Source organism: Phalacrocorax aristotelis, chromosome 4, assembly GCF_949628215.1.
Source record: "Phalacrocorax aristotelis chromosome 4, bGulAri2.1, whole genome shotgun sequence".
NCBI lineage: Eukaryota > Metazoa > Chordata > Aves > Suliformes > Phalacrocoracidae > Phalacrocorax > Phalacrocorax aristotelis.
In genome coordinates, this window is record NC_134279.1 from 57,154,156 (window position 1) to 57,177,928 (window position 23,773).

Consider the following 23,773-nt stretch of genomic DNA (forward strand, 5'->3'; position numbering starts at 1 on the left):
GTTTGTCCATAAATAATCTCTCAAAAAACATAAATGAAACTTTTTCCTGACTCTGCAATTTCATGAATGCACGATGTTTGTAAGAGTTCCTTCTGATTTTATTTGCTTTTTCTAAATGTAATTGCTATATTTCAAGTAATGTCATGGTATGTTGAACTTGGGGACATTTTCAATCTGTCACTGAATTAACAACGCCCACATGTGCTGGTCTGGAGTAGATGTGCGGAGCTGATACAGCATACTTAGCTCTCATATCTGTGCCACTTGTGCTGTAAAACTGGACTACGCCTATCTATATAGAATTATTTTTTTAAACTATCTTTGTTCACTGAAGCATATGACATTTTTCTTCTTCTTCATTTCATCCATTCACCCACAAAAACAAACCTGAAATTTGTAAGGAAGCTAGGGAAAATAGTTTCTTGTGCCACTGGGAATGCTTTACAAATACCAGACTTTTCATAGTCCATTGATACAGACACTTTTGTGTTGTGATAGTTTTAATAAATAATGTAAGTCATGAGTTACAATTGTTGGATTTTTTTTTGGTTTTAAGGAAGTCTATAGCATTTTTATTATTGCACATATGTATTGTTGACTTCACTGGAAATTCTGTGGCTATTCCCATACAACTCTTGCTACGAGTGAACATCTACAAACCTCCCACCTACAAAATTCCCACCTATATAAGTTGAATGGTTGGTGTTAAAGATTTGGAAACATTACTGCCTTGAATGTTGATGCAGATGTTTGTTATGGTAAAAGGGATCAAAGGTTATGAGGTCATGACAGAGGTTAAAGGATTAGCATGTGACAATAAGAACTGGTCAGGAAAATGGAAAAGTAGAACTAATTTTTCTTGCACCCACCTGTGCTTTCTGTCAAATAAAAACTTCTGGTAATGACATAGCAAGAAGGAGAGACAAAGGTTAATGAGTAGCACAAGTTCAAATGTGCAAAGTGTTGGAGTGTAAATTGGATCATACAACCTAGTGTAGTTGTATAATCTAACAAAAGACTTTGAGACATTGTGGAAAATGTTGTGAGGCAGGCAACTTAATTTCAATTGTTTGAACACCTTAACACTCATAATACACATCAGTTAGTTACAATAAAGGCTTTGATTGTCAAAAGCATTGTTAATGAAAAACATGGTTGCTATCCTGAAGGAAGTGGGTTACATATTTTTGATTATGTCTTTTTATGTCTTTATACAATATATTATGGAAAGCATCAATAGGTTGTTTATCCTTAAACTTAATACAGTTCTTTTCAGAAATTTACAAATGAAAATAAGCTTGAAAGTAAAACTTGAATTATTTAGCAAATACATTAAAGAAAGTTTAATATAATGAAGCTGTACACTTCAAGAATGGAGCATGTAAGGGGAAATCTAAGGAAGATACTCTTATTTGTCCTTTTTTAATTCCTTTGTGGAAATACATAGGCAGGTATATGTAAAACTCAGGTTTTGATTGTTTTACTCTCCGAATTTCTTTTTTCAGAAAATGTAAATTATAAAAGCTAGAGTCCTTTTTAGTTCCCTACTTAGAATGTAACAATTGTTCCAGTTGTCTGGTTTAGTTTCATTTTTCTGATTATATTCCCATATGTATACATTGTAATTTCCCTTCAGATTTGAAATTAAAAGGAGGCGATAATAAACACTTTTTTTCAAAACATAAAAATAAACAAATGACCCATGAAGAGCTAAGAGGCAGAAAGTGCCTGTCAGTTATATTACTTCACAGTGGTGGCCTGAAAGAAACACATTTTGTGAATCTAACACACAGATAAAAAGAAAGGTCAGGGTTCACAGAGCTAGTTTATTGCAAATGGTTCTCATGGATTTTCTGTTTTCCCTTAGGTTTTCTGGGTTCATTGTTTAAATGGCCTCTTCCACTCATTCATTCTGTTTTGGTTTCCACTAAAAGCCCTCCAGCATGGTAAGTATTATGAAAAATAAGAATATAAATGTTGAAATGTACAAAATATCTAAATACCTTCTTTTTTCTTAGGAAAGCTTTATAAACCCTAACAGTACAGTGTGATTAAATTTCAGGCTACTATTTCTAGAACTAGAGCAGATGCAGTATATATAAAGTTTTATTTAAAATCTGTTTAAAAGTAGGAATAATAATATGTACCTATGCATAAAACTGTATGAATAGGTTTTAAGTAAACTTAAACAAGATGGAGGAAAAGAGATTGCTGTTTAATTATGCTATTTTTTATATAATATGCTACCACAGTAAACACCTGCAGGATCCTAAATCACTACTGTCCCTTGCATTGTCTCTTACATTTTGTAAGCTTTTATGGCTGATGTGTATACCTTCTCTCCTGTTACTTTAGGGTCAGACTAGCCCATTGGTTTACATCTATATGAGTAGGCTTGTGACAGAGGAAACTGGAACGTCTTGGACAGCTCAGTTCTGTCATTCTTCTAGTTCAACTGTTGTATGTGCACCTGAGTTGCAGAAGGAAATGGGACAGCTGGGAGGAAAGCTGTATTAGTTAGAGGAAACTTGAAAGCATTGCTTCCCGTTTGTGGGAAGGTTTATGGGAGCTCTCACAGGGGTGGGGTTTTGTTTCACTTCCACTTTGTGGGGAGGGGGAAAAAAGTGTGTAGCCTGCGGCTTTTCTGTAAAATTAGTAGTTTCCCTGATGTAGCCAGGCAGCCTGCCCTGACGTAGGGACAGAAATAATCTCATGGACGTTTTGGGCACTGTTGAGACTAGATAGTCTCAATAGATGATGGTCACAGCTGCTTGTGCCCGCAAAGATTAAAGGAAAAGCTTCATGCAGGGTATTTTATACTCAGTGACTTCTGATGGGTTAAGGGAAGTAGATTGCGGCCTGTTTTCTCTGAAAGGCCACTGGATGCGAGTTCAGTGGCAGCAGTTTGCATTGGAGAGGTTTAGGCAGCCCAGAAGGAAAGAGGTCCCAAAATGTCAATGCATACTCTAAAACCACAACCTCAAATCCAAACCAAAATCCCCATTCAAAGCTGTAGCCAGTCAGTGTGAGAGATCTATGCATTATGTGATGGAGAAATGTTAAATGAGTATATGCGGTGAAGCAGAATAGAGTTTGTTGTGAATGGCAAAGCTGAGATTCCTGCACGAGCACTTGTGAGAGCTCTCTAGTGCAGGCCTCTTCAGCCCACAGCCCCTGGCTTAGAACTGACCTGATGGCAAGGTGGCCTCTGCAAGTCTGAACAAATTGCCTTCTGTCTTCCTCTTTCATTCCTAGCGAAAGGCCAGGTGAGGAAGGGGAGCAGAATTGAGATCTGGGGATTGTGTACCTGGTGGGCAGAGAACCAGTACCTGCCGTGCGTCCAGCTGGTGCACAGAGTTCTGCATGAAGGGAAAGTGAGTGCAGGATGGGACCTGCTGTTAATTAAATCTCTGATGGCTGTGTGTGTAAAGAGGAAAAGGAAATAATGCTAAAGTTTCCTAGGGAGGAGCTGATGAGTACCAGAGAGATCCACCTGAGAGAGGAACTTCTGAGAACAGGTCTCAGCCTTCACCTTCTCTTAACAAAGAAGAGGCACAGGAGGATCCTGAGACAGGAAAGGAGGAATGGGAAGAAGAGGGGATAGCTCAGCTTGGTGCTTGAGTTTCAGTGCTCTGACTGATGGGAACAGACTCGGCTGCCTGCCTATTCCTGTGCTTCATCCTCTTCATGCTCTTTACTGCTAGGTCTATATTATAAAGCATCGGAGAGCATGTTTGAGCAGATATTTATTAGAACACTGAAAATTAAATCCTGAAGATCATGAAAATCTCTTGGAGCTCACAGTCTGTCCTTTGAGCATTTTCTCCTGTTTACTCTTTAGTCTCACTTGTCCACCTCTTGTCTGTAAGGGGAAAATTTCAAACTGCATGCATTGTAGTAGAGCCTACTAAGAAATATGCGACCAGAGAATAGGTATGGATTTGTAAGAATTGTTTGTCAGAATTTGCTCCATGGGACCTAACCATTGTACAGTACACAAAACTAGAGTCTTTGCACTCCATGTGGATATGAAAACTGACAAGGACATATATCTTCACAGAAGCTTCTTCTGATGCTACTTTGTCAACATAACAGTAAATGGCATGCACAAGTAAATCTACCAACTGCTCCCTCTTTTGTATAACCCTTAAAATGAGCCATGGTCTCAGATTTGTTTTCAGGCTTCCAGAGCCCTTGTAGTCTTTGTGGTGTCCTAGTTTGTCCAGGGAGAAGGTTAAATTGGGGAAGTGCCAGGAATGCAACCAGTATCACTACAGCTAAGGAGGTAGCTGTTGTGAGCTTCTCATCTTGGAATGGGAGAGGTTAAGGAGGACTCTTTGCAAGCATTTTTATTCTGGCTTTTTTGTGTGAATTTTCACCCGCTGTCTCTTCCTGAATATCAATAAATAGAAGGGTTTTTTTCTGTGATAAACTGGCCTCACAGGTCCTGAAAAGCTTTTACAAAGGAGCACTCTTCTTCCACAGCAAAAATGAGTTTCATTTCAAGCATGTGTAAAGGTGATACAGAGGCTGGGAAAACACTCAACACAAATATAAAAACATACTTAATTAGCAGCATTTAATGTGCCATATGCTAGATGAGGATAGTGGGAAATAATTGTTTTCAGCTAGAGACCTTTTTTATCAGTTTGTCACCTTCCTCTGCTCCCCCCCCCCCCAGTCAGAGGACTTGTAAACCCACTCCCACCCCAGGGGGAAAAAAAAAAAAAAAACACACCAAAACAACATACCTTTATTCTTCTCTTTCCCCAAACACAGCTTTTAAAAACATCCTTCCCCATGCTCACTCAGCGTTAGTGGGGTTGACTTTTCTTTTTTTTTTTTTTCTTGTACTTTTATCCTGCCTTACTACATGCACAGTATTTTGATATCTCTTTATAAGATAGCAGTAAAAAGCAATATCCCAGTGATTAGAACCGCTACAGCAGAGTAAGCGTTCTGGTTTAGTTGCAGTGTATGAGCAATCTCAAGTGCTAAAAGCATTTCTGAACTGAACACACAAAAATTTAGCAAGCTCAATACATCTAACTGAGAATGAGGAATTCCCTCTAGGTAGTTCAGTTGTGTGTTGTCTGTGTGCCAAGAACTTTCACAGAACTGGGATCAGAAAAGCCTGTGCTCTAATAATAGTCATACAAAAAGTTCTGTTAAATAAGCGTGAATGCACTGCTTCAGAATTCTGAACTTAAGAACTACAGTAGATGTGATTTTTATGCAAACATATCTCTTTAGGGCACTGACTTTTTGCAATAAATGCTCTGTGTGTATCCATGTGTGCAAAATGGATCCACAGATTTGAGTTGGGTACATTTTGAAAATGTTATGAGTAACAAGCATCTCAGGAATTAAAATTGAGTATAGTTTGTATTTTTACTTAAACTCAATCTCAGAAATACAGATAAGAGCAAAGATAAGTTTCGATACAGAAATACCCAGAACCAATTAACATCTGACTCTCTAAGCTTTCTGTTTACTTATATGTTACAATCAATGTACACTGTAACGACTGATATTTCATATTTTTCTGAAGGTAATGTACTGTATCTCTGATCTTAAAAGTCACTCTGATTGAATTATTGCTGAATACAATATTGGTCATATTGGTATATGATGTTACAAGAAGCTCCTGTTTCTAGCATAATTCATGAAGTTACTGAAAGTTTTAAAGGACTAAAAATTAACAGAGTCATAGAGCTCTACTGTTCAGTAGAGGTCAAGGTGAGATCTGCTGTTAGTACCCTGTAGGAAGTGCTACCATCTCTTTTGTACTAAAAATAAGATTTTTTTATATATATATAGTAGTATTGTGAATGTTTAAACACTTAAATGTTTTTATTTTTATCTCTGTTTCCTTCTCCAGGTACTGTATTTGGCAATGGTAGAACTTCAGATTACCTGCTCCTGGGGAACACTGTATACACTGTAAGTCTTCCTACATCTATCTGGTGCTCTATCAGCTGACTGTCTATGTTGGCACTATCTTGAACTCTTAAAGAGGTGTGGGTTTATTATTATTTATAATTCTCTACATAGAAGACTTGATTCATTGTAGTGCCTTAAACATAAGAAATGACACTTGAATGACTCTTTGAGAAGCTTTGCAGTGCATTTTGTATTCTAATTCCAGTTTTTAAAACAAAGCAGTTTAATAAAGTTGCAGAGGATATATCTGTGCTTTACTGGAAACTGTTTGTTTTTTAAATAATGGGATCTGTAATTCCCTAATTAGCACACTCATTAATTTAAGGTAAGTTTCTGCATTGGAGAAATCCCAGGTTATTTGAGATGGAACTGGATTGTGGACTTGTGAAGATACAACTCTGTTCTCCTCTCTTAATTTATCATGGGGCCTTAGACAAGGGATAGAGCCACATGGAACTAAGATTTGTGGGATGTGTTTTTGGGGAGAACCAAACTGCCAGAACTACTCCTACCCACGCCTGACAGTAACCTTCTGTTACCCTCGTAGGCATTAGTCATTTTTCATATTTTTCTGCAGTGTTTATTTTGTGTATACATTTTGCCTATGCAACAAGAATTCTTGATCTGATCCTAAAGAAGGATGTTTTCTTTTCTTACAACTGACTTAAAAGTAGGAAGCAAGCGTACCAGATGAGAAGTACTTTTTTTGCCTTAATTCAGTTTTTTCATTCATCCAAACAGAGCACCAGAACTGGATATAATAAGTAAATTATAACACTCATCATGGTCCTTAATTTTCTTGTAATTAGGTTTCACACGTGGTTTAGGTAATGGAATTGTGGGACTGTGATTTTTTTAATCCTTACCAATGCAGCAGTAGTTGAAATAGGAGACTCCAGAGACAAAAGCATAAACTTATAGCTAGGGTGAAAGCTTTCTGGCAGGATTTATATCCTTCTGTGCACCAGACATAGTGAAAGACTTGTCAAATATGTCTAACCAGTTATTTTCAGCTTCTGATTGAAGTAAATTTCTGCTAAGTTTCTGAGGCTCCTTGAAGTTCAACCACAGACAAACTCACTTACATCATTGCTGCCAACCTGGCCAACAAACTAGAGTTTAAACTATAGCTGTTACATTTGGAGCTTGGTCTTTGTGACTCCGTTTTTCAGCCTCGTGTTCTTCAGATTGCACATAAAGCAAAACTTGTGATGCGTGTTCACACGAGTTACAAAATGTAATAACTATTTCTTTGCTAAACAGAAAACTTGTTTGTGTGAATTGCAAAGGAAGAAGAGGAACAATTTTCCTGAATCAGCTAGACCTTGCTATGGGATTATAAACTTTATACTACTGCTCATCTCTAAATTAAAATGGAGCATGTCCTACAGGACAATAACATGACGTTTTCAGAGACTGCTCCATAAAAAGTGTAAAGACATCAAAAGAGTAAAGATGAGAGGGAAGAATGAAAATGACATATCAGACTCATTCAACATGTTGTTTTGTATGCAGAACATTGATCTGTGGCTGCCAACATTCAGTTCTTTGGCTTTTCAGGGTTTGGCAAAGATAATTAATTTACTAACAAAGTACTAATGAAGTAAATGAAACTTTTTTTTTTTTTATTTACACTAGTGTAAGCTTGATCAATTGCAAGTTTTCAGCCCAACATCTAGATCTTCTAGATCTGTCTTCATGTAGAAAGTAGTAGTCATCCTCTTCATAACTAGGGGGTCTGCCGTCTCTGCTGAAGTGGACTGCGCTTTTCACAAACCATTCTGTGTAACCAAAATACCATCAGTGAAGAAGCTAATGATTCAGTAAGAGCCAGACTTGCAGAGTTAATAATTCTTAGTGTTCTATTGCTAGCTCATTACTGGGGTGAATCTCTAAATCTTCTAGTGGCATTTTACTGTGGTCATTTCAAAGGGGCACTTAAACTTCAGATCTAAGTGCACGCACTTACCAAAAAAGAGGGAAAAAACCGGCCTGCTGTGGGCTAAATGAATTTCACTTTGGGGCTGCTTAGCGTCCTACATTTCTGGGGGAGCAGATTCTATTAAAGTGGAAGGGCTTTTCTGTAGCTTTTGCAGGTCTATAGAAATGGTTGCCATCTGCTTTATGAACTTTGGTTTGGATCCTATTGCACAGCTAGGTGCATTGGCACACACAGTACTTTGTTGAGTATTATTAAGGAAATCACATTTAAATTGAAGAGATTGATTGTCCTTTCCCTTATTTCACTTGTGCAAGTAAACATGAAGTATGAAAATCATTAAACTTTCATTTGTTCTCCTGAAAGTGTAACAAAACTGATCAATTCTGTATGTTAAGATTCCCATATTAAGTAAGAATCCTCTCTCTCTCTTTTAAGTTTGTGGTTCTAACTGTGTGTTTGAAGGCTGGATTAGAGACCTCATATTGGACTTTGGTAAGCAAATGTCTTTACCATATTCTCAAAATGTTCTATAAAACATGATGGATTAATATTTGTATTCTTTTCCTCTTATTTATTAGATTACACCCTTACAGTTTGTCAGACCTGGTCACAGTATCAAACTAAACTGTGGTTACTGCCTGGAAAGGCAAAATATCCAAATACAGAATACAATGTTTAATACGGAAGACATTGGGATACAGCTTAAAGTAATCCTTAAACTAGAAAAATCAAATCACTCTAGCATGATTTTAATTGAACTTAAATTGGCTTAAAATGCAGTAATATTACTGCTGAAAGTATCATCTTGCTTTAAGAAATAGCTAACTGAAGTAGCAGAGTTAAATTAATATAAGACACGGAAATTACATCCAATGTATCAGAATCACATTGTAAATACTAAGTAGCAAAGAACTTTTTAATGTCATAATACATCTGTGGTGATTGTTCTGTTTTCTTTTTTTGTTTAACAGTTCAGCCATATAGCTATCTGGGGCAGCATAGCACTTTGGGTAGTGTTTTTTGGAATCTACTCTTCTTTGTGGCCAGTCATTCCTATGGCACCTGATATGTCAGGAGAGGTAAAAGTATATTTTAACTAATATCTAAATGTGTGCAAAGCATATTGTTTCAGTCCTTAGTACAGGCCTAATCTTTATTGGATCCTGCTGCTAACTAGAGGTGTATAAGAGGGTTGTTTCTCTTATACTTTCAGTGTGGTAGCCTTGTTTATTTAAAATAGAATTAATTTTCAGTCTTGTGAAAATGGAACTCAACTAACTCAACTAACAGGCTATGATTATGTGGTCTAGTGAGGAGGAACAGACGGGTAAGCTCCTTTGCAGTTCTTTAGTAAGTTTTAATTTTCTAAAGAGAAGTCTTACCAAATTCAGAACTCAGAAGTAGAGGGCTTATTTAGCTGGAGGCCTGTTTTTTTATAATGAGGTAGCACAAGTAGTGCATAGGGTTAAGGCTTTTTTTCCACCTTCAATTTTACAAATTTGCAAAGTATTTGAAACTGTAAAATGCCTCAAAATTTTGAGGTGCCATAACATTGCACAAGCAGCTGCTTGTCATGCACACATTTCCTTTTCTGCTAATGTGCTTGGTCTGCTAATAATGCTTGGAATGCATTATTGTACTGTATCTTTAACCTTTTGACAGTAATTACTGGTTTCTCTTTCATTTATTATCCCATTTGTGTAAACCTGCTCTGAATATTGCAAATAGGACTGAATCCATGAAAGATGCTTAATTGCTGCCTGTGCTGATCTAATTGGGACTTGAGTCCCAAATTTTGAAAGCCATTCAGTTCCAGAAACATCTGAAGTTTAGTATTCATTTCCCAGACACGAATGTCTGCTTCTGGGCATGGCTGGTACCTCCTGAGCCGAGAAGTTCAGTGTGCATTCTCAGTGGGAATCAGAAACTGAGAATACCTGCTTGTTTCAGAAAGATATTCTTCTAGCGGTTCTCAAAGCAACTAAATCAAGCTTTAGACCAGTAAAAGAGTGAGGGCCTTTAACTCCACCTCTATGGTATAATTCAGCAATTTAAAACTTCATGCAGGATGTGGGAAATTTAGGTGTATGTCCCTCCCTCACTTGGAGATAATTCAGACCCACAAATCTCACCTCCTACATAAGATGTTATGGGAAAAATGGTATATGGGCATTTATATAACTACTACATTTTAATGGAAACCACAAGGAATTAACTTAAGCACTTGGATACGTAAGGAAAAAATGAATTTGAAATTATACAATTTCTTGCTGGTTTTCCTCTCTATTATAACCTCTTACCCATGTATGTATGCAGATTTTGTACATCACCGTTGTTGCCTCCACTACTTAAAATTAATTATGTTATTCTAAATTAAAGTAATTGAAGTTATTATACTTCAGCATTTTCCTTCATAAACACTGTATTTTGTAGAAGAAATAGAATGGTTTTGGAATTTGTTGGTTTTAGAGAATTTACAAGAGCTTTATATATTGTTCTTTAAGACAGAAGAACTTTTATAGTAATAGGCACAGTGGGAGCAGCAGGGTGTGTTATACTAGGTATGACATAAAGGTGGCTACTTCACTGCTGAAATAACTGAGTATTTTACTTAGGACATGTTCAGTCCCTGAAGTTATTGTGAGAAAAAGATGGTTTAGAAGGGAATGTAATTCCTACGAACTTGGAAAAGCAGTTGTTCATAAACAGATGCAGCTGTCAACAAAAATAAATTCTCTTGGGGTTTGAATTCAACATGACACCAAAGTAGTCTGACTTACGAACCCAAATTCATTTATTTGTTGTGATAAAACTGTGTCTGTACTTGAAATAGATAGTCGTATTTTGTTAGTGTGTTTGCTTATGCATGTACGCGTATATAGTAGCCTTAGATGCATGTATGTGCATGCAGTTGTTTGGGGGGGTGTTGTTGGATGAGGTTGGTTTTGGTTTTGTTTTCTTTCTAAGAATATAGATGGAAGTCTATAACATCAGAATTAAGTCTCCTAAACATCCCATAGACCGTAGGAGCTTATTTTAAAAGCTCTGGTCTAGCTTTTTGAGGTGTACTCTGTGTGGCTAAAAGTCCTGTTGATGAATACTGCAGCTCAGATTGGAAGCGGGATTTTTGTATGTGCTCCTGGAAGGCCCCTCACTGACCAGGTAGTCTCTGGCAGGGCAGAATTCACTGGGTTTCTCTGAAGCAAGTCCAGGCCATCCATAAGTATTCCAACTAAAAGATTCACAAAGAAGAGATTGTGGTGTGATAGAAATAAATCCATATGGACATCTCTGCTTGCCTGTGCAAATACTGTTTATCTAATTTCTTCAAATGTGCGAGGCAGACTTGAAGACTTCATCCAAGTACATTTGGCAGAAATTAAATTAACAAGTCAAAAGCTGACCTCTGTTCTTTTTGTCTGTTTTGCCTTGGCCTGATCTGGTAATTTATGCTGAAGAGGATTTTCAGGCGTTTTTTTCTAAATGTGTTCATTAAAAGTGCCCCCTTTTTAAAAAACTGTAGATCTATAAGGAGATTTTACCAACTATAATCTTTATAAACTTTAAATGTGTTCTCTTTCAGCCCCATAGAGCTGGTAACAAGAGTTCTACCTTAGGTTTATAGTCTTGTGTGTCAGTATTCTTGATACAATACTCATCCAACCATTCAGTCCCAACTAAATGTTGGCATCTGTCTTCTACAAAGATCTTTTTCGTGGCTTCTTATAGACAGAAAATAACCTACTGAAACACTTTAATAAGGACTCAGTCTAACTTCTTCATATGTCTTGAAAATAGTAAGATTCTTGCTGCTTATTTCTGGTTCTATTCCAAGAAAATAAAATACTAACGCTTTTGAAGGGGAGAGAAAAAGCAGATGGAGCTGATGGAAAACTCATTCATTGGATGCCAAGGAAAGGTTTCATCTAAATATTTTGAAACTTGGATTTTTTATCTATTCCTTTAAAATACCTATACAGCCCTGATAAATGTGTTTGAACAGAGAAAGCCACAAGATAATGCCTCAAGAAAAAAAATAGAGTTGTAATAGAAGAAAAAAGTCTGTCTGTGTTGCAAAAACACTCTTATGTTGGAGCACTGGAGCTAGCAGCCCAAAGTTAAATCATAAGAAGTGTTGATTTGTGTTCATCTTTTAGTATCAAAGCATCACCCAATGACTTACTGAACAAAGAAAGAAGTATGTTACATATTTTTGCTGGTTTTGCCTACTTTTTACACCAATTTTGTTTCCGTCATTTGGCATATCATTCCCATTGTAAAGAAGATAATTAAAGTTGCCTTTTACATGTGTGTTGCCGTATGTTAGTAATGCAGAAGGAGAGACTGTAAAATACTGTGCTCTAAAAGAAAATGCAGTGAAATGAAAAATGATGACTTTCTGATAGAGTGCCAGCAGTTTTGTTCATTGTCTAGGCCACTACCCTCTCTTCTTTGACATGTTCCTAAGACTATAATCAAGTGTATTTTTCTTTCTCTCTCTTTTGCTCTGAGTTTTCCGAAAGAAGCCAAACAAGGACCCCTTTCATCCAAAATGCCCTGTTGATCTAGAATGCTGAGGCAGTTCTGGCATCCAGACCTTTGTTTTCTGGTCTATCAGGATTGCTACTCCCACGCTGGACCAACTCGTCCCAGCTGTACAGTACTGTCCTCACAGTGTGGGAACTAGATGGCTCTCCATGTTACAGTACTCCTAAGCCCTATAAATAGTGATAACTAGGTTGACAAATAGGTAGTGCACCGGAATAGCTGAAAGGTGGCTTCTGGATCACCAGCAGAGGTATCCTGGCACAAGTGTTCTCCTGGTATGAGTAACTGGTAGTTATATAGCTGATATCTGTTAGAGATTGGTAACAGGCATCTGGGTGATAGTAGCTGGAACATACTTCTTTAGTAAAGTTCTGACAAAACCTTAGAATCAACATTCAGACAAGAAACCAGTTACATTTTGACAACCTTAAAACAGTTTCTATTCCAGTTTGGAAAATAAAAAAGTCCCTAGTGAAGAAAACTTCATTCATTTTCCCTGATTGATGATGTTTAGATGAAAACTGTTAGTGCACCACTGTCTTTCTGTAGACACAGTCTAGAGGAAAAGTGGATGAAAAAATGTGAGAAGCAACAGGATTTATGAAGCAGAAGAAAATGGAAAAATAGGCTGTAAAACTGAAGAAGGATATGTGATAAGAAAGGGGTGATAACCGAAGTAGTTAATTATATAGTATCCGTGGCTAGTTCAGGTACTGTAGTAGATCAAGTTTAAGTTATGAGTCTTTTAGTAGTCTGAAACAAGGCTTACCTATTTTATCATTAATTAAGCTGAAGTTATTATTTACCTTCATATTATTTTTTTTTTTACTTTAGACTCATTCATTTAAAAATTTCTCTTCATGAGTTTATTCTAAGAATTAGGGACTCTGTTCTTCTAGTCTTAGACACGGATCCTCAAATACTAGGAATTCAAGTTTTATCTGCTTATAACAAAGTGTTAAAATACCTTTTCTACCAGGAGGATTTTGGTAGTAGTAGCAAAGCAGAATTTCTGTTGGAGGGAACTTGATGCACAGTATATGAGAGAGAAATATGAAAAACTCTTCAAAAGTTTTCAGTGATTTTATAACAACTTTGTAGTCTCAGCATAGCCTTTATTACAGTACAATGTTTATCTGCAGTAATGTTTATTCACTCATTTGTTGTCTGTCAGTACTGTCTAGTGTGGAAGCATCAGAACAAACAGCTCTACAGGTTACTTTCTTAATATTTTACCTGTAAAGGTTGTGCTTTTAAGTACAGATACACAAGAAAGGAAAAAAAAACAACTTATTTTTAGGCATTCTGTGTTTAGGTTTAAGACTGTTATGGAGAAGTGGGTCATACCACAGGACAGCTGTTTTGACCCATTACACGAAACAAGCTCCATTTAATTTCAGAGAAGGTGCCGCTGCAGACTAGAAGAAAGACCTGAGTAAATCAACTGCCTGGATCTCTTTCTCTGCTACATTGATATAACTGAGGTTGATACTTCTCTTGTGTGTGTATGTTTCATACTAGTACAACTCCTGACTCTTTTGGGTTTGTTACTGTGGTGTGCTCTGCGCTGTTAGGTCTTTTTTTATACACCTACCTGATTAATAAGTTAGCATAAAATTATAACACTTGCTGGAATAAGAAGTATGACATTGCAATTAAAAGCAAAAGTTCAGTATCTGCAGAACTTTTTTAATTTATTGTGGTACTGTTGATAATGCACTGTAAAGTTCTCCAGAGCACCATCTGTTTCTACTCTGTCTGACCCAGGGGATCTATAAAACTACTGATGGAAATTGAAGTTAAGGAACAAGCATGTATTTTACAGAATTTTAGATCATTTGATTGAGGTTTGCAAAATCTTTGTGAAAAACAGTAATATTCCGTGCTGGATGATTTAGCTGCACCATGTAGGAAAGATGTATTAGAATATACTATATTAACAGTATCAGTTCCTTAAATGCTGCTTCCATCTGTATTATTCCACATAACCTGCTTATATGGAATTTAACAATGGAATAAGTTAAAATACTAGATACACATCCTTTAATCCCCTTACTGAATATTTTTACACACACATTTTAAAAAAACCAAACAAACAAACAAAAAAAACCCCAACTTTTAAAAAATTTGTCTGTCCAGATACTTCAATCTCTAATGAACATGTCTTCTCTGGGGAGATGTTTGTCAAAAGTGTGAGCTGAAAGGAGGAATTTGGTTTAGCCTAATGGAGAGCAAAGCCAGTATTATTCAGGTTGGTATACAATCATAGAATGGTTGAGGTTGGAACGGACCTCTGGAGGTCATCTGGTCCAGCCCCCCCAACACCTAGAGCAATTGCCCAGGACCATGTCCTGTTGGCTTTTGAATATCTCCAGGGATGGAGGCTCCACAACCACGCTGGAGAACCTGTGTCAGTGTTCAGGCACCCTCACAATAAAAAAAAAATTTCCTGATGTTCAGGTGGAGCCTCCTGCATTTGAGTTTCTCAGTTTGTGGTCATTGCCTCTTGTCCTTTCACAGGGCACCACTGGAAATAGCCTAGATTCATCGTCTGTACACCCTCCTTTCAGGCATCTCTCTCCATTGATAAGATCCTCACTAAGCCTTCTCTTCTCTAGGCTAGATAGTCCCAGCTTTCTCAGCCTTTCCCCTCATATGAGAGATGCTCCAGGCCTTTCATCATTTTTGTGGTCCTTCATTGGACTCTCCAGTATGTCCATGTCTCTTGTACTAGGGAGCCCAGACCTGGACACTTCTCTAGGTGTGACCTCATCAGTACTGAGCAGAGGGGACCTCCCTTGATCTCTGCTGGCAATACTTTGTCTAATGAAGCTGGAGATACCATTCACCTTCTGTGCCGCAAGGGCGCATCGCTGGCTCATGTACAACCTGTTGTTCACCAGGATCCCCAAGTCCTTTTCTGCAAAGCTGCTTTCCCACCTGGGTGGCCCCCATCATATATCAGTGCATAGGGTTGTTCTTCCCCAGGGGCTGGACTTTGCATTTCTTGTTCAACTGCATCAGGTTCTTGTCAGCCCATTTCTCCAGCCTGTTGAGGTCTCTCTGGATGGCAACACAACCCTCTGGTGCATCTGCCACTTTGCGCAGTTTTGTGTCATTAGCAGTCTTCCTGAGGGTACACTCTACCCCATCATCCAGAACTTTAACGAAGATGTTAAACAGGACTGGACTGCAGTATTGACCCCTGGGGTATACTCTTAATTACTGGCCTCCAGCTAGACTTTGTGCCACTGATCACCACCCTCTGGACCCGGCCATTCAGCCAGTTTTCAGTCTACCTCACTGTCTGTTCATCCAGCCCATACATCAACAGCTTCTCTGTGAGGATCTTATGGCTTATGCCCTGCTGTGTTGTCCCTCCAGCTGTAAAGATGCTATTAATGGATACTTGTCTCTTGCATTTTTAAAAACAGATGAGTGTTATTTTAATAGCTTTTGCAGAATACAGCATAATAAATAAATTTAAATGGTTGTATATTTAAGAAACTTGCTATGGTACTTTTCCTCAATGTTAGCAGGGGGAGTTATAAATAATGGCCCTAAAAATTGAAAAGTAATTATTCTCTTTAAGTTCTTCAATGAAACAAGAGAAGTACAGTGCCATGCTTTTAAGGGAACCTGTCAGATAACTCATTTGACAATCTAAAAATTGCCTTGAGCCCTATATGATAAACAAATATCGAAGTCTGTCAATTCTCACTTCATTACCACAAAACTTGTGGAAAGTAGCCATTCTTCAATGGCTAATATCTGGGGTAGTTATGCTGAATTAGCCAGTATTTTTGTTTCCTGCTTCACTGCTTATATTTGGATTAAAATATCCAAAATTCTGGGTATTCTTTCTGGGGGGAGTAATTGGTGTAGTAAATTTTCACCGAAGGACTATTGCTTATTTACAGAGCACGTTTGAAATACACTCTTCAAGAGCACTGAAATAATTAAATAACAAAAACTAGGGTCTTCCTTCATAGTCCAAAACTTTTTCAAGCCCGTTCTCAGCAAAAGGCCTCTGTGGGCATCTGCCCACATTTTTAGCACATTTTCATCCCCTCCAGGTTTTCCCCCAGCTTGTCTTTTACAGACCTGTGAGTCTTTACAAAACAACAATCAGTAATCTGTATCTGTCTTCCCCTCTATACCTATGTGAACTTCTTGTTTAGAGAAATAAAATATTTCAGTTTACGTTTGTGGAGAATATTATTACTTCATAACAGAACTGAATGATTTAGTGAAGATTTTTCGAAGTGAATCAGAATTCATCCCATATCACATACCCATTTTAGTCATCTATCCTCACCTAAGAGCCTAAAATTATGTTACCATTCTGATACTAACATATTTTAGCTTATTCAGTTCTTTAAAGTTTGCTTTTAGTCTTTCACTTCGGGAATCCAAAATATTTTCATAACTGGTTTTTCTTCTCACATTTAATTCCCATTAGGTAGTTTCCATTTTGAGTCCACAGACCTTCACATTTTAATTGTCCTTAGTCTAGTACTAGTTATTTGTTAGCCAGAGTCTGCTATTCCCAGATATACTTCAAATATTCTGTTCCATATTCAATAGCTACATTCTCATCCTTGTTCTTTAACTGGACAGGTAAAAACAGAAACAACAGAGCTGATCTTTGAACTACCAAATTTACCTTTTCTGCTTATGATGGTCTGTATTGATAGTATTACCATCCTAATATTCTTCCTTTTTATTGGTTAGTCTTTCCCCGGTATCAGCATTTATCCTTTCCTTCAGCATATTATTGCCACCTGATCTGGTTGAAGACATCCTTGCTCACTGCAGGGGGATTGGACTAGATGACCTCTAAAGGTCCCTTCCAACCCAAACCATTCTATGACTCTATGATTCTGTGATCAATCTCCTTTATAAACAAGAGTTATAGGGTTTTTTCTGTTTAAAATGTTATGAATCAAATTCAGTACACATTCCTTCTGCAGTTACGCATACAGCACTTAACAGATGAATGATAGTCAGCTGCCATCTTTCTCCATAGCAACTTTCCTCATGCACAGTAGTGAGGAATGACTTCAGTTCCTTACAAATCCTAGTGAAACTCAATGTTTCCTGTACTCCTTCCTGTTACACCTATTGCAGTGCAGACAGCCCCTGCCCTGCTAACAAACTCTGTAGAACCACCAGAACTCATCCGCTCATAGTGGCTTTACATCTCCTTTGCCAGATACTATTTCTTATGTCATCTTTGAATCAACTAACGTAGGTTTCCCTGTGAATCTTTTACTCTGAGGAGGACAGTCTTGCCGTTTCTTGCAGATTAACTAATGTTCTCTGATAACAAGCACGATTAAAAGTAGTGTGATAAATCTCACCTTGCCAACATTTTCTAGCTGGTCTAATTTCTCATCCAGGTGACTAATTCTCTTTAATTTTCTAAAGGTTATTTTTCAGGTCTCTTAGGTCAAGCTGTAGTGCAACTTTGTTAGCCAAGCTTTTGCCAACAGAACCTTCTCTACCTAATTCTTGGGAAAGTTTTGTTTGTGTGTTTGTCATTCTCCTCTCCAGCTTTTTGAGGAAATTTCCAGGTGTTATATTTATTGCGAAGCCTTTTGTCTTTACTTTTTTCCCTGTTTTTTATCTCTGAAAGCACTTCCATCACTGATTCTTTCTGAAGTCAATAGAGATAGCAACTGATAATTTCTCTTCATAAGAGCTGTTCTGGCACCAGGATTTATTGCTGGTTTGTTTGGGGTTTTTTTTTTTCCCCAAATGTGAAATATCTTTGGAGGTAACCTAGGCTTTCATAAAATGCAAGGAAGGAATTAAATGCCTGTGAACTTAATTCACAAAATGAAAATAGGCAACTACACTAAGCTAGTCACAAAAACATGTAATACGGTGCAGTCTTGCATTTCATCCCTTTCTGGGCTCAAATGTCTTACTGCGGTTAGAGTTAAGTGCTAATCTGATGATTCACAAACCTGAACTACTTCCCACAGTTAGACCCTTATCACTTACATTTTTTAAAATACCCATTTACCCAACTGTTAAATACTAGAACATTCACCCCAGATGAATGTTACCCAAACACCAGATTTAAGTTTCGCAGTACTTTGCAACTTTCAGGGTAATGTTTTCAGCTGAAAGGGTGATTGAACAGAGAACCATGTCTTCTTGTGTTCCATTGTGTATGGAATAATCAAATATTTACTGGATCAGAAGAGACAATGTGCTGGCTTTTGCTCAGCCAGAGTGATTAAGGTACTCTCTAGGGAAAAGACAAGGTATGTGTTCCAATGGATACTTAGAATATTCACTGAAACAAGGGACTGAACTAAGGACACATCTGTAGAAGAGAGACCTAACTCTCTGTTAACTCTGTATTGCTCGGTGTCACCACAGAGGTACTTCTTGAAGCTTTAGGATTTATAGTGCATGTCTATGTTTGTGAGCTTTTGTTTGTATGTATTTATTATTTAGAGTATTAATTATTATTTGTGTTTGTATAATTAAGACCATAATCTTAATCATCCCACTGAGGGATACAGTCCACCCTTCATTCCTCTCTGCAGTGAGGAAATGGGTGATCTTGCAATGGACTAATTGTATCCTTAGCTGAAGAAAATGAGGGAAAAAGTACAGGCATGGTCCTTAGTCTATCCTCACTCATATTTCTCATCTCATAGGAGATTTGTTCCAGTAAGAATTTATAGATTCTGCCTGCAGATGTCCACAGTTACCTGCTTCCTGGCTGCCTGGTATTCCCTCGGTTTCAGTACCTCTTATTTGTTGTATACCAGTAAGACACTGTGTTGTATTTGCAGAAAATGGATGGAGTCCCTTTTAATATCACTAATAAGCAGAGTTCCTACCTAGTTCTTAATTAGCAGGAACTATGAGATGTTTTTTAGACTCTAAATAGCAAAGAAAGACTAGAGGCATTACGAGAACGCACTTGGAACTTCACGGCACTGGGAGTTAAATGCAGATCTGTTTTAATATTACAAGAGTAACTATTTCACAAGTGTGAAGGCAAACACATGCAGATAACTAAAACCAATGAAGTTGTCTCTGCAGGTTTTTGAGAGGAGAAACTGTAGCTGGTTTGATGGTGGAGAGGCAGCATTATTTTAATAGTTCTGTAGTTTATAAGGAGGAGACACGTACCTAGAGAGTACCTGAAAGAGATAAACTGAAAATGGTTTTCACAAGCTTTTCTGGAGCAAGAATTTTGCTGTTCTTTTCATCTTTCTCATTCTACTTTTGAAGGCTTTTTAAAATTTGAGCTAGCTGTTTTGGCAGAACATAGGATATTTTCTTCATAGTGAAGAAAAAGGGAATATTCTGTGTTCATTTTGGCATGTAGTTTCCTAACAGTACATCTTCATCAGTGCATTAAAAATGTTTTGCAGCCAGGATTTCTAATCTGCCACTAAGCCATGAAAGGGAGTAATTCTCAGCATTCTTTTCTTTTCTAAAAAAATAAGAACTTATATAAAAATCTGTACAATGCACTTTATTTAGCAACGTTAATTCACTTTAGAAAGTCCTAATATTGAGTGTGAGCTCCACAGACAACAAATTATTTATCCTCCCTGCAGGATTTGTAACTCCTACAATAAACTAGGCTTCCCAGCTCTCATTTTGGATTACTTCTGAATTCCCCTGGGAGCCACTTTTGTGGCAGATTCCATTTGGTTTCACAAGGCCTAAAGGGGGAAAACTTGGCATAGACCACAAATCTCTCACATTAGGAACAATTTGTAAACCACGAACAGAGGCAGCCAGAGTCCGTCCCCAGAACAGGCTGCTCCTGTTAGTGCTATTGTCTGAAAAGGATTGGTTTGCCATTTCCCAGATGACCTGCCTATGTGTAGAGAGATGTGAAAAGTTAGAGACAAAAATGTTTTCTACAGAGTGAGGGGGGAGCTTTCTTGTACAGAAAGGAAGGAAATACCTCTGTGGGATTTTATTTTTTCCCCTCTTCATCCAAAAAATACAAAGAGGCCCTCTGTCTTTAATGCGAATGTCGGCTTTAAATCTTTTAGGTTTGGATTAACTCTGTAAAAGAAAAAAAATCTGACAGGCTTTCAAATATGACGCAGAAAAACTTTTTTTTTTCCCTCAATTCATGTTGTTCATTTGTAAAGCCAAAGGCTGGATGGACTGAATAGTAGGCGCCAGTTGTTCCTTCATTCATAGTTAGCATTACAATGGTCAGAATTAACATCCTAAGACCTACATTATCACTTTTGCTGTTTCACCAGCAAACATTTAATACAGGGTGGCTAATGCAAGGACAGCTCTTTGCTGTGTTCTTATAAATTAAAAAATGTTGTTAGTGATAGGAAGTAGGAGTCATAATTACTTCAAGTTGTATTTTTTATGCTTTTTCATGTGTTTTAGGAAACTTCATCTCTCTAATTGCTACTTAGTTATAAAAAGTCTTGCAAAATGTATTTGTGATAGACATTTCCTGTCAGCTGCTGCTTTAGGAAATGAGTATTTCATCAAGTATGTCAAAAGTCATGTTTTGCTTATAAAGTGACTGTGCTAATACATTTTCTCCGCGTCCTGATGCAAAATTTTCTTCTTTTTTCCTCCGTTGAAAATGTGAGTTGTTTTATTTTTGAACCTGTCACTGCTCAGTGTTTGCACCTTTGCTGACAGCTGTTGGCAGAAATAATTACTGGAATCTCAGGGCAATATCTATGTCCTTTTAACATAGCCGTGGAAAGTTTACCAAATTGTCACTTTAGATTCTAATGCTTTCCAAAGAATCAGTGTCTGTAGGAATTTGGATACGAAGACAAGGTAAATAGAACTTTTTATCTATATGAGAATGAGATTTTTTCTGAAAATACTTCACTTTTGTTTTTACACATGAACATATCAAGTATAATTCTGAAATGGTTATGTATACACATTCAGAAATTAGACTTTAGCTACTGCAAGCCATCTGCATTTGTCTGCTAATTAATATTAGTAAAATTTCAGCTTGTTTATTTTAGTTACATACTGAGGTTTAACCTCTGAAAGGAATTAGTCTCCAAGTAATGAAGCAAAGAATTTCAAAGGGTATCATTATGTGGCAATGTTACTTTCAATCTCCGTGCAATCTAATTACGTTACAAAGGTATTTTTAATACTGGCTACAAAACAATCTTTCAGTAATATGCTTCATTAAGTATTTATCGTACCTCTTGCATCCATAATATTATTGATGTAGACACTTGGGCATGAATTACAAAGGTAGATTAAAGGCGTTTTTTCCTTTAGTGTCCATATATTACGATGTTTTAGTTTTTAGTATGTTTGCAGATCAAGTTAAGTTATGAACAGAAGAAATTCCTATGTGTTAATATAAAGAGGTGTAAAAAAACAAACAGCTGAAAGCAACAATGTGGTTTGCAAATACTTCACTGTGTGTTAATATGTTCGGTCTTCATTTAACAATACGTTGCATACTTCCATAATTATGTAGTTAGTTGTTTTCTTAGTTCTCATTTTTAAGCAGTTTGTTGGAAAGGAGTCTGTGGCAGTGTGGGAACTGTGGTACAGTGAGTTCTCTTGGAGATAACTTTGATCCAAGTTACATTGCAAAATGATTTTAACAGCGTCCAATATCCACACCAAGGATCAGGAACCATTATATCCTGTTAGGGTTGATTGCAAATAATAAATTGTGCTCATAACATATTGACAAAGGTTGTGTGGGTGGGGGATGGGTTTTCAATAAATCTGATTTTAATGGAAGTGTCTACAATCAGCATAGTGGTGTGGAGCAGGGTTGTGGAGGGGTAGATTCCCACTCTCTCTCAGAGCTAAGCAGTGTGATATTTCTACCAGCTTCTTAACATGAATTAGTGCTTACTATCTACTGGATTTCTATAGCAACTGAGGGGACTTTAGGAAAGGAGTTAAAGTTTTATTTCACATTAGAGAGTCTCAAACGGTTCATTTAAATTTGCTTTTAATACCCTCAACCAAGTAATTGATATTTCTAAGGATTTTTTCCTAAGTTCTCATCATGACATCATCACAATTTCTGCTTTTTTCCCTCCAGGCAGCTATGATGTTCAGCTCTGGAGTGTTTTGGATGGGACTTCTATGTATTCCTATGACAGCTTTACTTTTTGATGTAGTATACAAAGTGTGAGTACAGAAATGCAGAAGTTTACAGGAGAAAGTACTGACTTTTAAATGTGTGTTCTAATTACTGATGTATGAAAAGTAAATGAAGATCAGCTCCAGTGATTATATAAAATTATTCTTCACCTTCTCTGTTTTTGACAAACTTTATTACAAGTGTTACTAGTATTTTAAATGTTTCAATAATTGTCTTGTCTTTTTTATAAATATTTGTTGTTTCTAATTTGCAAGAACAGCTGATAAAATGTATTTAGACTTGCTTTATAATGCTTCTTCTTGTAAAGCTTAATTTTAAGTCTTCTGGGAAAATGGATTTGTAAATGGATTTTGTTTATGTAAGTGTTAAAACAGCCTGTTCTTTTACTTTCAAGAGGAGTAAATTTGGCAGTATTTTATATTACTTACAGAGTAAAGAGAGCTACTTTTAAGACACTGGTAGATGAAGTTCAGGAGTTGGAAGCAAAGTCTGAGGATCCTGGGGCAGTTGTGCATGGCAAGAGGTACTGTAAAAATCTGTAGATCATTGTCTTAAAAAAAACAAAAAAGCTAAATATTTTTAGACTTATACACGTATCAAAGACAAAAGGTTATTTTTCAAAATCCATACAAACAAAAGGCATCTGTAAAGAGCTTTCAGGTCTCCTGAGCCCCTATGTTTTTTCATATGCTCGGATGTAGGTTTTTACCAGAGGCTTTAACTTACGTGTTTCTTTGTAGCTGACTGTTATGTCTCTAATTATTACGTATAGAACAAACTAGAGGTACGATTTTAATTCTGCCACTTCTGACTGTGTGAACAATTAACACAAAGTGAGTTTAAACCTGCATCATTCACTAGTAGAGTTATAAATTGGTCCTAAGCACAATAAAAAAATCTTAAAAACCTGCTTGGTAACATAGGGGAAAACAGCAAAATCTGTCTACATTTCGCTGAAATTGAATAGAACAAGCTGGCTTTGTATCTAATGCCACTCCAGAGCAAACAAATTTGACTGACCCATATAAGGTAAGAAATAATCTTAAGACTCCACAAGAATTCCCTTGTTACATCCTCCTTCATGGGTCAGGCAGGTAATTTGAAAAGGGAAAAGGTAAAACTCAACAGTTGGACAATTTCTTCATTCTCATGAGTTTTGTGAAGTCAAAAAAAAAAGATGAAATTGTTGATATTTGATTTTCCAGTTCTTTCCTTCCTTT

At 36.9% G+C, this 23,773-nt stretch overlaps 1 protein-coding gene across 8 annotated transcripts in view; it reads left to right on the forward strand.

Moving 5' to 3' along the window:
* ATP8A1 (ATPase phospholipid transporting 8A1) overlaps positions 1 to 23,773 on the forward strand; it is a 125,568-nt gene that overhangs the window by 91,854 nt on the left and 9,941 nt on the right. For all 8 annotated transcript variants that reach the window (XM_075091581.1, XM_075091579.1, XM_075091580.1 and 5 more), the window contains 6 exons: positions 1,868 to 1,946; positions 5,882 to 5,943; positions 8,321 to 8,377; positions 8,857 to 8,964; positions 22,491 to 22,579; positions 22,984 to 23,076. In XM_075091581.1, coding sequence (XP_074947682.1) covers positions 1,868 to 1,946; positions 5,882 to 5,943; positions 8,321 to 8,377; positions 8,857 to 8,964; positions 22,491 to 22,579; positions 22,984 to 23,076 — 488 coding nt within the window. The remainder of the gene's footprint in view (positions 1 to 1,867; positions 1,947 to 5,881; positions 5,944 to 8,320; positions 8,378 to 8,856; positions 8,965 to 22,490; positions 22,580 to 22,983; positions 23,077 to 23,773) is intronic.